This window comes from Vigna angularis, chromosome 7 (genome assembly GCF_016808095.1).
Source record: "Vigna angularis cultivar LongXiaoDou No.4 chromosome 7, ASM1680809v1, whole genome shotgun sequence".
NCBI lineage: Eukaryota > Viridiplantae > Streptophyta > Magnoliopsida > Fabales > Fabaceae > Vigna > Vigna angularis.
In genome coordinates this window covers 27,472,429-27,490,817 of record NC_068976.1, presented here as the reverse complement: position 1 = coordinate 27,490,817, position 18,389 = coordinate 27,472,429, and the positions used below count along the sequence as shown (strand labels likewise).

The 18,389-nt window shown below is 35.4% G+C and overlaps 2 protein-coding genes across 7 annotated transcripts; one reads left to right on the top strand and one right to left on the bottom strand.

The window, feature by feature from the left end:
- Positions 1 to 672: 672 nt before the first annotated feature.
- LOC108337640 (NDR1/HIN1-like protein 6) lies at positions 673 to 1,824 on the top strand. Its single transcript, XM_017574208.2, has one exon. The coding sequence runs from the start codon at positions 802 to 804 to the stop codon at positions 1,588 to 1,590; it is 789 nt and encodes a 262-aa protein (XP_017429697.1). The 5' UTR covers positions 673 to 801; the 3' UTR covers positions 1,591 to 1,824.
- Positions 1,825 to 2,292: 468 nt separating this feature from the next.
- LOC108338577 (nibrin homolog) lies at positions 2,293 to 16,508 on the bottom strand. Of its 6 annotated transcripts, none has more exons than XM_052880574.1 (14): positions 16,382 to 16,508; positions 16,162 to 16,215; positions 14,705 to 14,969; positions 14,440 to 14,522; positions 8,300 to 8,430; positions 7,501 to 7,547; positions 7,263 to 7,380; positions 6,928 to 7,014; positions 5,530 to 5,701; positions 3,898 to 4,358; positions 3,609 to 3,670; positions 3,392 to 3,494; positions 3,222 to 3,292; positions 2,293 to 2,794 (listed from the first exon to the last, which is right to left on the bottom strand). In XM_052880574.1, the coding sequence occupies exons 1-13, from the start codon at positions 16,416 to 16,418 to the stop codon at positions 3,224 to 3,226; spliced, it is 1,689 nt and encodes a 562-aa protein (XP_052736534.1). In that variant the 5' UTR covers positions 16,419 to 16,508; the 3' UTR covers positions 2,293 to 2,794; positions 3,222 to 3,223. The 6 variants fall into 6 exon arrangements, with proteins under 6 accessions (XP_052736534.1, XP_052736536.1, XP_052736535.1 ...); XM_052880576.1 differs by having other exon boundaries at positions 2,293 to 2,772; XM_052880575.1 differs by having other exon boundaries at positions 2,293 to 2,769.
- Positions 16,509 to 18,389: the final 1,881 nt, after the last annotated feature.

The window sequence follows — 18,389 nt, the reverse complement described above, 5'->3', positions numbered from 1 at the left end:
GGATATTTATTACACATGGTAATTTTTAAAATGTCACCAACCTATTCATACTTAATAATATATTATAACAACCTTATTATTTTAAATAACTATTATAATTTTTTAATTTGGATCCTTAGATTTTAGTGCTATTATTCTGCCTTAAATATACTTTGATTTTAATATTTTAAAATATATTAAAATCAATGTATTTTAAAGACAATAAAAAATGTCAAAAGTTCAGAAAAGAAAAACGAAATTTATTTTTTTTTCAAAATTTTTAATCTTTTCTCTTTTGTTGCATACCCTCAGATTTTGCGTGTAGCCGTTTAGGTTGAAGTTTTTGGTGGAAATTTGTGAAATTGACCTACAAAAGGAAAATGGTCTAGAAAGCATGATAGAGTTACGTCATGCAAATGAGAAACCAAGAAACTAAAGAAAGAAGCTTCGGCGGCATTATCTTATTTCTATAAAGACACAAACATTGAATATTAACCTTAACATGATATAAGAAAGAAGTTACACGTTTGAACAGTATCAAACGTAATTTCTTCAAACACTATTTTCTATTCAAATTTTATGAAGGAAAGAAATATATGATATGAAAAAGAAGTCACACTTTTGGCCATTGGAGTCATCATTGGGAAGCTTCAAATCTTCAAACTCTTCTTTATAAGACTTCCTCAAAACGTGTTTATGTCAACCTTTGCTTCTGTCTACACATATATAAGTACATTAATTCCAAACAAAAGATAAAAGAAACCAACCAAAACAACCTCAAACACAACTTCTCTGTGAGATTGTCCTAAACCAAATATCAAGATGGCTGCAGACCCTCAGAAAATTCATCCTGTCTATGATGTTGAAGCACCAAACCACCCTTCAGCACCTTTGGTGCCAAGAAGCATGTCTAAATCAGATGCAGGTGATCCAGAGAGAGTAGTGCTACAACAACAGCAACAGCAACAACAACCTCCTCCACAACGCACCATTCCTGTGATGCATCCCAGGCCACCAAAGAAAAGAAGAAGCTGCTGCTGCAGGTTTTTCTGTTGGTTGATAAGCATATTGGTGATTCTGATTGTGGCCATTGCCATTACAGTTGGGATACTATACCTTGTGTTCAGACCAAAGGTTCCAAAGTACTCTGTGGATGAGCTTATAGTCACACAGTTTGATATCTCTGAGAACAACAGTTTATCTGCCACTTTCAACTTGACAATCACTGCCAGAAACCCTAACAAGAAGATTGGAATATACTACAGAGGTGGCAGCCATATAAGTGCGTGGTATGAGGACACAAAACTGTGTGAAGGGTCTTTACCAAAGTTCTACCAAGGTCACCGCAACACCACAGTGCTCAGTATCCCTCTCACTGGTCAAACACAGGATGCTACTGGTCTGCAAACTAGCCTTCAGCAGCAGCTGCAAGACACAGGAAATGTGCCTCTCAATTTGAAGGTCAATCAGCCTGTGAGGATCAAATTTGGGAAGTTGACACTGTTCACAATCAAGTTCAGGGTTAGGTGCAATATTGTGGTGGACAACCTTAGTGCTAATAGTTCTATTAGAATTCAGAGCAGTAGTTGTAAATTCAGGTTAAGGCTGTGATTTTTATGATCTACATGCATGTTCAGTATACTTACCAGAACGTGCTGATTGCTTCATTATTACTATTTAATTTGTTTTATTTCTTTGTGTTCCTTGATTGAGATTTCTCTTTTGATGGACTTTTGTTTCCATCACCATTTCGAGATATTACTGTTCTTGTATTTTAATTCTTGTTGTTCAGCCACTTCTCTTGCAGACTATACTTATAGCATATATTGATATCTACATGTTCAATAACGAAAGTCTTTGAACTTTTATTCACTGGATCTGGACCCACATGACACAGTAGCATACAATTTATTGGATGTATTTTTTTGTTTGTTTTTGTACAAAAATAAAATAAATCGTAAATTGGTAACGCTGGTATATAAGGTCTGATCAGTTTTAGGACGCATAGTTGATCTTACACTCAAATGATTTTTATCTCCTTGGCTCAAAGAAGAATTCTTTGAACAATGGTTTAACATTAAACACAATTCTTTACCGTTTTAAAATCAAAACTTTAGTTAATCCAAAACTTGTATCGGATTGCGGTATTGTCTGATTGAAGTTATTTTTATCAAACGTATTGGTATTAATGAATACAAAAGCGAATAAAATATACTAACTTGTGTGATAACTTATGATGTTTGAATAACTGCGAAAAAACTTTACAAGATAAATAAAATTTCAATCAAATTCAATAAATACGTACAATCCTCGTGGTTAAACTCGACAGAATTATTATTCTAACTTTTTTTGACGTTTAAGTAAGATATAGTTCTTCTAATCCCACTTCTACAGTAAGCAGGACCAAAAGAATAGGAAAGTTGCAGCAACATGGTATGTCGAGAGAATAAATAAGATTTACAGTGTCTAGGATTTCCGTACAAAGTTTCATTCGTAAAATGTGTTTTATATCGACACACACCACATGATATTGTTTCACTATCCAAGATAAAGACATGATCATATCACTTCTCTGAAATATCAACTCTTGGTTTACTTCATATGCTAACAAGGGTCACTAGATAGATCCTTCAAGAGCCCACTCAAATATAAGAGGAAGAGTGTCACCATATATGGTCAATAACCTCACTTCATTCTCGATCAAAACCCAGACAAGTGAAAAACTCAACCTTCAGTTGAAACTGGCATCAAGTGAGCAGCATCTTTGAAGCCACGTCTTTGGACAAATCTCTGCTATAGCATTTCATCATGCCCACTTCAGAGGAAAAAAATGGCACAGTAGCACAATATATTATGGGAGTGTTTAAAAGAGTGTTGCTAACATTCCTATATTATTATTTAATCAAGTGCCACACATTTGGAAAAAGCAAAAGACCAAATATATTATGAAATGAAACCAGGACAGATTGACCAAATATTCACATTTAAATCTATTTGTTGCATGAGGCCTAGAAGCAACTGAAAGAATACTCAATCAAAATGGATAAATGACCTAGCTAAATAGTGAACCCATTTTCTTCTGTGTTCTTGGTCGGAATTGTAAAATAAATCTTTATTCTTTTATCTGTGTAATGCCAAGTGGTGTTATACTTCCAGCATTTATCACATCAGACCCTTGTCATATTAATGGTTTAGATATTATTTTTATAAATTTTTGCACTAATTTCAAGTTTCATCATTACCTTCATGAAGAAAGAATGCTACGAAGAGAACCAACAGTGCCTCGTGAACCAGCTGTGGCTCGTTTCCTTGCCTGAAACAGGACACGTAAAAGGTTAAGGTAGATACTCAAAAATCAAGATTTGTATGGACCAGATCTCTCTCTGGGGTATCGGAGGAGTATTAGACTCACCTTATCATTATTAAATAGGTCATCTGCGACAGCTTCCATTTTCTTTCGCCTTTTCTCCTCCTTCGCTAACTCAGACATTTCATCATCCCCACAGTCAGAATCCCTGGGGAAGTAAAAAAAATGAACTATCAAATAACCTATCACTAGGAGAAAAGGAATGAAGCATAGGCTAGCTAAACTTTTGGTCAAAATACATCAGATTTAGTATTATTCTTACTTGTATGGATATTTTGAAAATGGAACAAGATTGTCAAAGCTATTACCAGACTGAGTGTGTGCCTGAAATTCCATTTAAAAGAAAAGTGGTCAGGGTAGGCACAGGTTTCATGAACCATGACACTAATAATATATTTTAAAATTTAATAATTGCCATTGCATGAAGCAACAAGGTTTTTAGGTATTTAGTTGTCAAGATAAAATTTAATTACAAAACCAAAACATGTTTGGTTTCAATTTTCAACGATAAGCACTTTTTAAAGCTGAGATACGGCATCACAACTACATACCTTTCTGAAACATTTAAAATTTGGAAAACTGCTGTTTGGTGAACTGCTTATGCTATTCCGTATGTCTGTATCTCGAACAATTAAATTTTGGCTGTAAACAACATCTGAATTTCCAGTTTCATTATCATCAACCTTGTCTTTCTTTACTTTGACACCATCGTTATCATTCCCGAAGTTGATGGCATGTGATCTGACAGAAGCACCATCCAAAGATGTTTCTGTTTTTGCACGTTTAATGTCATGCAATCTGGTTAAAACATCATCTGAGGATGCCTCTATACTTTCATGTTTTCTCTTATCCAAAGCGTAAGATTCATCATATATTTCTTCTGTTTTTTCATATTTTACATTATTGTCATTGCTGAATGCCTCAGTGGAGCGGGCCGACGTGGCTGTTTCAACTTCAGTATCTGAATCTGCAACAATTGTCTCATCTGTAGAGCATGATGACGAAACAAGTACTGCAACAACACAGTGCTTGTTATTGGAACACTGAAGTACAAATTTATTTAAGATAACATGCTAATTTATATAAGATAATATGCTAATTTACATCCCTACAATTAGGGATGGTATTGTAGAATCTCACATTTAGTTAGTTAATTTATTCCCTGCAATAATATGTAATTACATGTAAGTGTGTGCACATGTGTGTGTATTCAGTGATGAGGTGATCAACCAACTAAGAAATCAAAACGGTTCTTATATTTTCAAGTGCCCATGTCATTACTGCAAATGTGTTCATTTTGTTACTTGGTTTCATGAAAAGTGATTTTGATTAATAAAAAACCCAGAAGAGATTCTTCATCTGAGAAGATGAAAATTGAGATGGGCAATTTCTCTAGGCCTTGTTCTTTTGAGTGGATTTGAGAGGATGGATTTGAGGGGATTTGAGAAGATTTGAAGATAATATTTTTTGTCGTTTATTTGAGTGAATTTGGAGGTAAATGAGAGTGAATTTGGAAATAAAATTTGTGAGAATTAGTATAGAATTGTATGGACATGACAAATTAAAAAAAATTATTTTCAAATTCACTTTTATTTACCTTCAAATTCATTCAAATAAACGACAAAAAAAATTATCTTCAAATCCTCTCAAATCCCCTCAAATCCATCCTCTCAAATCCACTCAAAAGAACAAGGCCTAAAAGTTGGCAATGCCATAACACTATTTCATTCCCCTCCCCCTTTTCTTAGACCCAAGTCACACTTAAAAAGAAATCATGGAGAAGCGATAGCAGAATCATATTAATTCATCATTAGTTTGATAATATAGACATTCCAACTTAGACAATAATGCAATAAATAAATGGAAGTTACCTCCTGTGAAACATTGATTTTTCAGTATGCATAAAACAGAATACATATAACAAAACTTATTAGTACCAGCAAACCAAAATTAGTTTGAAAGTCTTTGATTAAACAGTTTCCCTCTTATAGCCAACTTCATCCCCCTTTTGCGGAGCCTCAAACATAATTTTACACTCAGCAGCAGCAAACAAAGGCATAACAAAGGGAAGAAAAATAATTTTAAAATATTTACTGATTTGGGCTCTTCATTTTTGGAGAGGAAAACAAAGTTTTAGACCGTGCAAATATATTACTTGAAATATAGAGAATAGTAATACTTACTGCATGGTGATTTCAAAATAGACATATCTAGCTGTCCACTCAGAGCAGCACAAATTATATCCATCTCACTGACTCTAAGTGAGGAACTCAGTTTAACAAAGAGATTTGACTTGCATGCTGGTCCTTCTGGGATGACACAAACCACACGATCATCCTCTCCATAATTTGAATCCTACACGAAACACGTGAGAATCTGTTACGTACATGAGTACGTAAACTTGCCTAACACAACCTCTCACACAGACAATAAACAATGGTGAAACGCTGAATAAACCTCTTTATTAAATGGAAATAAATGTATCAAAGGAAACAAACAATAACTGGGAGCAGGGTCTCCGTCAATTATCTGAGAGCCTAACCTCTCTTACAAAACTCACAATCAAAAACATATATTTAACCCTAGACTTTAACTTTATTTATACTAATTATTTCCCGCCCATCTCTTATTAAATATTTCCCTAGAATATATCTGTATTTAATATAAATATCCCTATATTTAATATAAATATCTCCCCATATATTATCCTAACATATATCCTTAATTATAAATATCTTATATTGAATATTTTCCTGAATATATATTTATTTACTCTAATTAACTTATACTGAATATTCTCTCTGCTTCCCACCGTTCGGCCTGGTCGCTCCCCGCCTCCTACCGTTCGGCCTCACTTCCCCTTTTGTCCACCGTTCGGCCTAACCTCTCCATGCCTTCCACTGTTCGGCCTTTACGGTTATTAGAAAGTGGGTTTTAAGCCTAACTCAACCCCACAAAACCGGCTTGTAAGGTGAGGTTTGCACCTCACTTATATATTATAATTTGGCCTTATCTGTAGTCGATGTGGGACTTCCAACACATCCCCTTCACGCCGAGGTATAGACATCTCGTGCGTGATAGTAGAAATTGGGTGATCCGATAACGGCCCGATAGCGGGTGGAGTAGAAGAATAGAATGCCCACTTAAAACTCGCTAGGATAGGCTCTAACCATGACTCTGATACCATGTTAGAAGTGATACCAAAAAATTTACCTTTGAGCTTCATATGCAATTTGCAGTCACAAATAACCCATCATGATGTACTTATCCATTTCAACCACCTAGCTCATATCCTATGTGTGTTATCTTCATTAATTAACCATCATTTTATGATATTGAACTGATATAGTCAAACTTTAGAACCTATAATGACATCTTTAATTTTTCCCACTGCGTCAATTTTCTCCTGTTCGTTACTAAAATTGCAATGCAACTCTGTATTATTCATATACCCCTTTGATTTCAACATGTCCCAAAACCTCAATTTTAATGTTATGTCTACCCGTAATTCCTTTTAATCAAAACTATATCATTCACACACAAAAATTAATATATAGAAAAGATAGAAATGAAATACATACTTGACTAATTGAACAAAACTCTCCGGAGGAAACAACTTTTGCACCAGCCACTTCCAATAAAGATTTTAGTTGATACTGAAATTTATACTGCAAGCAGGAAGAAGAATTAAGAGAATAACCCTGTCAAGATGAGCTATGCTTCAAAATTATGAAGATGTTTCCATCTTAGAGTATCAAAACCTCCAGCATATTTACGTATGAACATTAAAAAAAAGTTCCAAGAATAAAGTACAGAAAATGTATCGGCATATTATTTAAATATGGAAATCTCAAAACTAGCTAGTACTGTAATACTTAAGTTGGGTTTACAGTGAGTATAAAAGACTTTGAATTACAAGTACCAAATGCTCAGATTCCAACAAAAAAGTGTATCCTTTCAAACAATCTTCACGCGATCTGGGGTCGGCAATTTTTATAGATTCCCCATCCACTGACACTGTTGGAATATATCTACTTGAGAAAGAAGAGGAAATAGAGAAGAAAAGGAAAGCTTCTTCAGTTAAATAAACTGGTCACAAGGTCATGGAATATAAAGGTAGCATTACCAAACTATAAAGTCAAAGCAATACTCACGAATGACAGCTAGGAATTTCGATGCTAATATTCTTTTCTGCAAAAACCTACAAAGGAAAAACAGTCACTGGTTAAAATTCAAACACAAGAAAAAGTTCTCTACTGGTTGCAGACCAAATCATTCAATCAAATCTCACAATTCAAGACTATAATTAATGTTTACGCTTGATGATTTGTTATGATAAATGAATTTTATCATTCTATGGTTTTACATATAAGCAATAATTAATACAATTACCATAGGTCACGACTTGGAATACAAATTCTGGCTTACAGTTCAGGGTCTATGCTTTTAGCAAACACAAAATAACTAGCGAAACATGTAAAAAATTTCGTACTCTCAGTGCACTATCTAACCTTTAAAGTAGACCAGATCATGAGACTCTTATATGAAGAGAATGGTCCATAGCTACATGAAAAGTTATGATTATAAACTTATGATTGTAACTTATTCTTGAATTGATTCTCAGCAAATCATTCTGACAATTTTAGAAGATAACAGAGATCTAAATATATCATTGCTGTGTAAACTATAAAAGAATCTTCCAGCATTAAATCCAGTACATCAGCTCTCCTTTTACATAACCTAGTCTACTGTCGTACAATGCTATGTCAATCTTTAAAGATTTTAAAAGGACATGTTAAAAAATAATAAAGCATAAGATAAAAAAATTCAAATACAACAAGTACATAAGAAACTAACCTTCATGCTATCAAACTGTGAATACACGTGATCACTTGAGTGTGACAGATAAATGAAAAGTTAAGAACAAAAATGCAAACCAAAATGCTTAAATACCTCAAGCCAATTATTAAGAACACAAGATTTTTTTGCCACAATAGCATCAACAAGATCCTTCTTCAACGGCATGAGTTGATCTACCAGTACATGTGTGCACCCTTCACCTAAGGTATGAGTAAAACTAGCACCTACATTGAATGTATTAGTTGGTCAATATCCAGCATTCACTTGAAAACAACAGTCTAGTCTAGTGCTTCCAAAAAATAATTATTTTTCCTGTTTGGAAGGGAAAGCACATTAAATTTATAGCTCATGTCACAACATAGCGTGAAGTTTTTCAGAATAAATTGAGTCTAGTACACCTTATGTAGCAAGATAGAGCTTTTCTGAACATTATAATTTAAATTTACATAATACCAAGTTACCATCAAAGATATGCAAACTCTACTTCCATTCCAACATATTTATCAGTTTCTTCTCAAAATGATAGGTTGTGTTAGTTGAAAGTTGAAACTACAAAAATTTAGGCATTTCATAATATCAAAACTGCACAACTAGCATGGGATAGAATAAAAGGAACATTAATAGATGCCTTTCAAACCAAAGGTCGCTTATCACACAGTAAACACTGCTTCTAGCACAAATTTCCACTAGCTCTGTGATAGGAAACCACAGGACAAGTAATAAAATAAGAGGAAAAGAGAATAAAGAAAGGATCACAGATCCTGTTTCATTGAAATCAAGGCAAAAACAGAAGGAATATCCCTCATGCCCAGACCTAGGCTCCTTAAGAGACCAAAAAGGTACTCTCCACTCTAATTTTGTTCAAAACAGAATGTCCACCCCCACACACTCCCCTGACACTATAAAGGTAATAATGAAAAGGGAAATCTTCTAGGATCCTCCAATTTCTCTCTCTACTAATTCTGTCCACCTCAGCCCCTTTATTTTTTTCTCCTAATATAAACTTGTCCCCATTTCCTTTGCTCTTTTGTTTCTTTGTCCAATATATTGTTTGGCCCAACAAATATTTGGGCTGTATCAATACCGCCCTCTTGAAAGATAGTCTTGTCCTCAAGACTAAAGGTTGGAAATTGGACCTTCATTGACATCTCATCCTCCCACGTTGCTTCTTCTGCTGTTTTTCCCAGCCAATGCACCAGCCATTGGTTAACCCTTTCTCCCTCCTTGAGTATGCTTCTAGTAGCCAACACATTCTGGGGTAACCACATCTCTGATTGGTCCTCTTCTAGCCCTGTTGGCAGTCCTTCTGCTGTTTTATACTCCCCAATGGCCTTCTTGAGCAACAAAACATGAAACACAGGGTGTATTTTTGAATTGGGTGGTAACTGCAACCGATAAGCTACTTCTCCAACCCTTTCAATGACTTCAAAAGGTCCATAGTACCTTGCACTAAGCTTAGGACTGATGCGAGAAATAACAGAGTGTTACCTGTGAGGTTTCAGTTTAAGAAACACCATGTCCCCTATCTCAAAACTTCTCTCCTTTCGATGTTTGTTTGCTTGTGCCTTCATACGATCCTGGGAACGCACCAAGTGTCCCTTCAGCTGACGAATAGCTTCATCTCTATCAATTAATTCACGCTGAACTGCCTCTACTTTCACATCTCTTACAACTCGGATAATTCTTGGAGGAGGCCTCCCATAAACTACCTCAAAGGGTGTAGTTCCTATAGATTCATGGTAAGTAGTGTTAAACCACAATTCTGCCCACGACAGCCAATTAATCCACACTTTCGGTTGATCAGTGATGAAACAATGTAGGTATGTCTCCAAGCATCGATTGGTCACTTCCGTTTGACCATCTGTTTGTGGGTGATACGCTGAACTCATCCTTAACTTGGTCCCCTGCAGCCTGAAAAATTCCCTCCAAAAAGCACTTATAAATGTAGGATCTCTGTCACTGACCATTGATTTAGGTACCCCATGTAAACAAACCACTTCTCTGATAAAAATCTCAGCAATACTCTTAGCAGTAAAAGGATGTTTTACTGGAATGAAATGACTATATTTTGTAAGTCTATCAACCACCACCAATACCGTATCAAAACCCTTTGATTTTGGTAAGCTTGTAATAAAATCTAAGCTTATGTCCTCCCATACTTCTTCCGGAATTGGCATCGGCTGTAACAATCCTCCTGGGACAGCAGTTACATATTTCTGACATTGACATGTGTCACATTCTTGAACAAATTTCATGATATCCCCCTTCATCCCCTTTCAGTATAAGTTCGCAGTAGCCCTTCTATAGGTTCGGTAGAAGTCAGAATGTCCTTATTGGGGAGATGCATGCAACTCTTTCAACAATTCAGGAATCCAAGGTGATTGAGATGAAATAACTAACCTGCCTTTATACTGTAGTACATCTTGTTGATAGTTGAATCCTGCATACTTACCCTCAACTCTTCCCTCTTTCAGTGTTGTAATGATCTCCACCAACTCCCCATCCTTATGCGCCTCATCAACTATTGCAGGATAATCCATCCAAATTGGCTTTGTGACCACTTTTCTTAAATCTGCAGCATCCTTACTCCGAGATGGTGCATCAACACCTTTATTTTCACAACCCGACTTGTAAACTATTTCGAAGTTATACCCCAATAATTTTGCTACCCAATTCTGTTGGCTCCTTGTTGTGATGCGCTACTGCAGAAGTTGTTTGAGGCTTCTCTGATCAGAAAAAACCTTAAATTTCCCCCCAAGCAAATATGGCCTCCAATGTTCAATGGATAGAACTACGACATCAATTCTTCCTCATACGCTGATTTGGACAGATTCTTGGGGCTTAGAGCCTTGCTATAGTAAGTGATTGGTTGTCTGTCCTGCATCAAAATGGCCCCAACCCCAGTACCTGATGCATCACACTCAAGTTCAAATTCCTTCTCAAGGTTAGGCAAACAGAGACATGGAGCAGTTGTTATCAATCTCTTCAACTCATCAAAAGCTTTTTGGGCATTTTCATTCCAACTAAAGTTATCTTTCTTCGTCAGTTCAGTTAAGGGGAGCGCAATGTTTCCATAATTCCTCACAAATTTCGTATAATAACCTGTGAGGCCTAAGAAGCCCCTCACCCCTTTTACATTCTTCAGCACAGGCCAATCAATCACACTTCTTACCTTCTCAGGATCTACAAAACCTCCTTTCTCTGATATCGCATGCCCCAGGTAGTTAACACTACTTCTTCCAAAACTACATTTCTCTTTATTTGCAAATAAAACATTCTCCCTTAACAGCTGTAGTACCTTAGTGAGATTTGTTAGATGCTCTTCCCAATCCTTTCCATAGATCAATGTCATAAAAAAATACCAGGACTCCCTTTCTCAGCATCTTCTTAAAAACTCCATTCATTAAAGCTTGAAATGTTGATGGCGCGTTCATGAGTCCGAAGGGCATTACCAAATACTTGTAATGTCCCTCATGGGTTTGGAAGGTCGTCTTCTCTATGTCTTGCTCCCTCATCCTGACTTGATGATACCCTGAAGTGAGATCTAATTTTGAAAAATACTTAGCTCCATGCAACTCGTCCAAGAGCTCTTCAATTACTGGGATTGGGAACTTGTCAGGTACTGTCACCTTGTTCAATGCTCTATAGTCCACACACATGCGCCAACGATTGCTTTTCTTTTTCACCAGGATTACCAGACTAGAAAAAGCACTCTGACTATGCCGAACATGCCCCACTACCAGCAATGAATGAACCTGATTCTCTATCTCATTTTTCTGGTGAAACGCATACCTGTAAGGCCTCACGTTAACTGATGCACTTCCGGGGAGCAGGTTAATGCAATGCTTCTTTTGGCGTTTTGGAGGTAGACCTTCTGGGTCCTTGAACACATCTCCATATTGACCCCAACGTCTGTTTTAATTTTTCCAACAACGTTTGATTTGTTTCTTCTTCTTTCTTAGCCTCCCCTTCGATTTCAAACTTGCAAAGACTAGAACTCAAGGATTTGCTTTGCTTTGTCCCTCTAAGCACTTTAATCCCTTGGGCCAAATTAAGCTTCATGATTTGCTTCTTCCAATCTACCCACATCTCTCCCAACGACTCCAGCCATGCCATGCCAAGGATAAGATCAATATCATCAAGTTCGAATAAAAATGCATCCACTACGAACTCCCCTGTCTCAAGAACAATCTTCAACCCCCGACAAACCCCTGTTGTTTCTGTTTGATGCCCATCTCCCATCAATATACGCATCCTCCGCGTATTTTTCCACTCCCATTCCATTGCTTTCACTAACCTTCTCGAAACGAAGTTGTGAGACGCTCCAGAATCTATCAAAATGAGAAGAGGTACTCCTTTGATCATTCCTTTTAGTTTCATCGTTCTGGGCGCATCTCGAGTCTCTTTCTCCAGCACGAAGAAACCGATGGCACTACAAACTCCATCGACTTCCTTAGTTTCACCCTCGCCGTCACTTTTTAGGGTTCCTTCTTCATCTTCAACCTCAACCTGAATCTCATTTTCGACCACTATGGCCCTTAATTGTTTAATTGGGCATTGATGATTTGGCCCATATGGCCCACCACACTTGAAACACAACCCTTTCTTTTTCCTATCCACCAAATCTTGATAAGATAAGTGACGCATGCCCCTCTCACGTGCTCCCCCTAACCCCTTATCATTTGCACCACCCTTCCAGTTTGGGCCTAACCCATTACTCCAGCCATTAGCTCCATACCCTTTTTGACCCACTCGTCCTATTATGTTGGATCCGGTTTTGTGACCCAAATTATCACCTCCTATTGTCTGCGCCTCGTTCCGCCTATGCCACCCTCTGTTTCGTCCAGACACCTCCAAGTCAATAGCACGAGCAACATTCATCAAGTGTCCTCTGGTTAGAGGGTTTGCGATATGTAAGCTTCGCACCTTAGCTCGGACCTCCTCCCGTAGCCCATGGGTAAAATATGAGAAATATTGCTCATCATGGAGTTTAGGAATTTGGGCGATCAAGCATTCAAATCGTCCAATATATTCATCCATGCTCCCTGTTTGATTCAACGTTGTCAATTGATCATATACACTCCCTTCCCCCATTCCTCCGTAACATTCAAGCAACTCCTTCAAATTATCCCATGACAGCACCTCATAATTGTTTAACAACGAGTTGAAAACGTGGATTGTCCCTCCTTCCATGCACAAATGAGACAAATTTACTTTCACCATCTCGCTGGTCTCCTGAACCTTAAAGTAAATCTTCGCTCTCGAAATCCATCCCGCAAGGTCATCGCCATTGAATGTTGGTAACTCAATCCTTTTTACTGATTGTCGAAACTCCGCCAGAGCATCCCCTTCTAAGGCTGTTAGACTCGCTCCAACCTTGGTGTTTTCCTTAGTCTCTGTTTTTTTGTTTCCCACCGAACTTCACCCTCTTCATTAATCCTCTTTTCAAAACTCCTCGTCATCAACTCCATCATTTTTGTTTGATTTTCTGCAGCTTCTTTTCCCATCTCTTCTAGTGCTGAATGATTCTGAGATGCTTGCAAATGCAACTCTTCCATGATCGCTTTCATTCGAATAACTTCTTCAACATACCCTACCCTATCCTCCATAGTTCCCGAAACCACTGGTTCCCCTTGTTTTTTGCTGTCTGCTCGAGTGTTAACCATTCACCCTCTAATGAAGTAATCCGGCAGGTCGGACTAGAAATGATAGGAAACCACAGGACAAGTAATAAAATAAGAGGAAAAGAGAATAAAGAAAGGATCATAGATCCTATTTCATTGAAATCAAGGCAAAAACAGAAGGAATAACCCTACTGCCCAGAACTAGGCTCCTTAAGAGACCAAAAAGGTACTCTCCATTCTAATTTTGTTCAAAACAGAATGTCCACCCCCACACACTCCCCTAACACTATAAAGGTAATAACAAAAAGGGAAATCTTCTAGGATCCTCCAATTTTTCTCTCTCTAACTAATTATGTCCACCTCAGCCCCTTTATTTTTTTCTCCTAATATAAACTTGTCCCCATTTCCTTTGCTCTTTTGTTTCTTTGTCCAATATATTGTTTGGCCAACAAATATTTGGGCTGTATCACTCTGCGTTTGCTTCTTTAATAGTTTTAAGTAAATACAATATCATGTGCAAGTAACAACATAATTTCAATGCAATTACACAGCAAGCATTCATGAATTATAAGAACTGAAGAACCTTCACATATTCTTTCCAGCACTGACCAATTGATGAAATTTTCTCTTGAAGGGATTGATCCACTTTATTTGAGGAACAGATGAAAAAAACGAGGGGTACGTGGCAAAACCTGTCAGATTAAATTTGAAAGCATTTAAGCAGACATATGATGAAAGAAAAACGTTATGCGATGAGTGTACATATAGATACAAACTCAAATCTAGAAAGGTACTGCAACAGTAATTTCTAAAATTAAAAGTGAACGTCACAAAAAGAATATAAGCAAATTGAAGACATAGTTGACATACATACTTGTAGGTAGCGCTACCAGTGCCAAAAGACACAAAGTCACCATCCTCTAGTGGTGTTTGTTTGTTTGGTAGCTCATGAACTTTTTTCCTCGGCCCAACATTTTTGCTAATAAATGTCCCATACTTGGAGCAATCTCTAATATGTATGTTGCGTGAGAAATGAGAACATTCATTTGATAAAGGATTTACCAGGTTCATTGTATTAACAACTATTTCTGCATGAACCCGAGAAACACCTTTATCTTTAGTGATTATCACGTCACAACCTGTAAGAAGTTAGACGCAAGCTTATACAAAGCGTCACCATGATATTCAAAAAAATCAATAATACGTAATAATCATCATAAGAAAAAGCTTAAAATTTGTGAATGAAAAATAAATGGGAGAAACTTGTCATAACAATCTAATCTGAGAGCCATCTCCATGTCATTTTGCTCTATAGAGACAGCACTTTAGCTTTAAAATTTAGTTTACTTTATTTGCTTTATTTCAGTTGCATGCATTTTAGTCCTACGAAGAGGAGAGAGGGAGCATCAAAATATGTTGTCAGGAAGGATCTCATGATAAATAATATCTCTAGAACCTTGGTCATTAATTGAGCCAAATGCCAACAGACCTCCCCACTTATTGGAATAACATTTTGTGGTTATTGTTGTTGTTGTTATACTTGTTTTTATTTCAGTTAATTAGCTTCAAGTGCACCAGTCCTTCACTAATGGTTCTGTCCTAAATCTGGACAATGACATGTATTGCTGTAGTTTATGATTCAGACTACAAAATACTGGAGATAAAAATTATTAAAAGGCATCTGCATAACATTCAAACTTGGGTTAAACGGTCATAGATGTGGTATAAGAGTCTCTGTGATCATGTTGCCAGGAATTTGACCTTTACCACTACCCTCCTTACAGTAATTTGTAAACAAATTGTAAATTCAGCACAAGGTCTGTTTTTGGATCAAGTTATTGTGAAAAACAATCACATTTTGTTCTTGCAGCACCACGACAGAGTTTTGAGGGTCTACATAGAAAACCAAATAATTTTTTCCTAAAATGTCCAAAGAAAACATGCAGATTAGAAGCCCATCAAACTGTAAAGGGTTTTTCCTGAGCGTGCGTGCGTATTAGAAGCCCTGGTGGGATAAGTTTTTTGTCATTGTTGTGCATGTTAGAGGTAAAATTCACTCACGGGAAAACCCTCATCTTAATACCGGAAGCCCTTCTTCCAAATCAGTCTTTGACAAAAACACTCATACCCAATTTCAACATTTTCACTCTATCAAAGGTAGGTTACTTTACAATGCCGGAAAAGAGTCCCATGTGGATACTCTTTTCAGAATTAGCATTGAAAATCAATCAAACACTTCAGCTACACTGTTTAGATAATTTGTTAACCATTAAATATGTGCAAAAGACAAGAGTTTTGAAAATAATCAGAAGGAACGGCAAATTACAGTACCTTTTCGACCAACTCTGTAAATTCCAGTTTTGAAAATATAGTACTTATCTTCACCTGCCACACAAATTTTCAAAAATAAAAAATACAATAACTTTTTTTGGCGCACCAATAGTATGTTAACAGAAACTGTCATTAACCTATAATCCTACAAAAAAGAAGTAAAAAGATGTATAACAGTTTCTTATAAGAACAATATTCGTTCATTGGACAAAATGGGTACCTGAAAGAGGATCAACGGGGAAGAGTCCCCACACCATGATTCTTCTTTGTGAAACTCTGAAGCACTGAAGAGCGAAGGGAGAAAGTAAATGATTGAAAAGGAAGAACTTAAGGTAAGTGCCGTTTGTTTTCCATTCAAAACGGCAAAAAGTTTATCAAGTTCACAACTGAAACGACGTGCCGTTTTTAATTTGCTTAAAATGGTCCTTAAGGAAATATTTTAAATTCATAAAACAAAAAATAAAAATTAAATATAATAATACTTATTATACTAAATCGACTATTCATACAAATTAAAACTAATCAACTATTTTTCAAGAACTAATAAAATATTTAATCTTTTATTTTTCATAAATAAAGTAATGTAAACTTCCACTATTGATATATGATAGGTTTAATTCAAAATTAAATTAATGATATAGACTTCATTATATATTAAAATGATTGACATTACTGTTATTTTGATCGATTTAAACGATAATTTATTAAAATAAAAATTTTAAACACCACTAAAATAAAAAATGGATAATGTTGTTTAGGTTGAGGTCTAGAATTCAAAATTTGCGTGTATCTTAGTAATGGTTTTGTAATTCATTTTATTTCTGTATACATTTGGAGAGAAAGTCTTCAACTTTTTTTTACCTAGATCAAAAAAAGTATTTTTTAATTTCTAGTCTAATTTTAAGTGAGAGATATCTATTATATATACTTCATTCGGTTATCTGATTTAAATATATGTTATATTATTTTCTCATCTTTTATCATACCTAGCTTTTTTTCTCAACATGTCAATTTAAATCAAATATACAATTGGAAAAATAATACTGTCATAAAATTTTAAAAATAATAAATGAAAAATAACAATATTTTATTTAAAATTGACGATTGAAAAAAAGAAGTTAGAGAAAGCATCCTACTACCAAATTTCATATTGAAAGAAAAAGTGTTACGATATGATGTGACTTTCGGAGACATTACTATCCATTGAGAGAATAACATTATTATTAAAGATAATCATACTTTGACAACATTTTAACATCATTTATATGTCATTCTGTGATTCGTCCAAAATTACTTCACAATCAATAATAAATATTCATAAACATTAATATGGACCAATCCCAGAATGACACATAAATAATGTTAAAATGTTGTGAAAATATCATTATATATTATTAAATGTATCATCAATTGCATGAAATATAATTTTTATTGTTTCAAATACTAAGTTTAAATTGATTTGAAAAATACCTTTGACAATACATGTAATTAAAAGTGGGTGAAAATGATAAGTTGAAACTCAATTAATGTGCTTATATATTCACTATCAGGTAGAATAAGTTGTATGTTGCCTTTTTTTTTTATTATGTATGTTTTACAAAATTTATATAGTTTGTCAAATAAGATGTAATAAGTTTCAATTATGTTGGTATTTAATAATTTTTATATAAAGTTTTACAAATATTTCATCGAACATAATTTTTTATATTATCTAGATCCGAAAATTGGAGTACATATAGATCAATCACAAATGCAGTTTGTGTGACAGTTTAATAATATTAAATAAGTTTAATTGTTTTCTTTCTTTTTAATTTTGTCAGTGTGTTAAGTTGGACAGTGTATTAAGTTGGACAGTGTATTAAGTTGGTCTCTCTTTTAAACAAGTTTCAATTTCATTTACACTTATATAATTTATTTCAATCAAGTTCATTCTCTTGAATATGCAAAAATGATATTAATTTTCTTTTCTCCCTCCGTTTCTCTGCGCAACGGACCAGACCTATCAGTGCTATTTTCAATATGCGGGTCCCTTTTATTTCATAACCATGTGAATGAAATCGGTCCCTTTTCTTTCCGAACCAAGTGAATGAATTGGGTAATTAGGGATCATAACAGGTCGGATCAGGGCAGTGTTTACCTACAATCAACCTACAAACAAAAATCTGACTTGCAATTTGTCTGCCCTACGAGTACTTAGCTTATAAAATATTTACGAGTATTTTAAATCT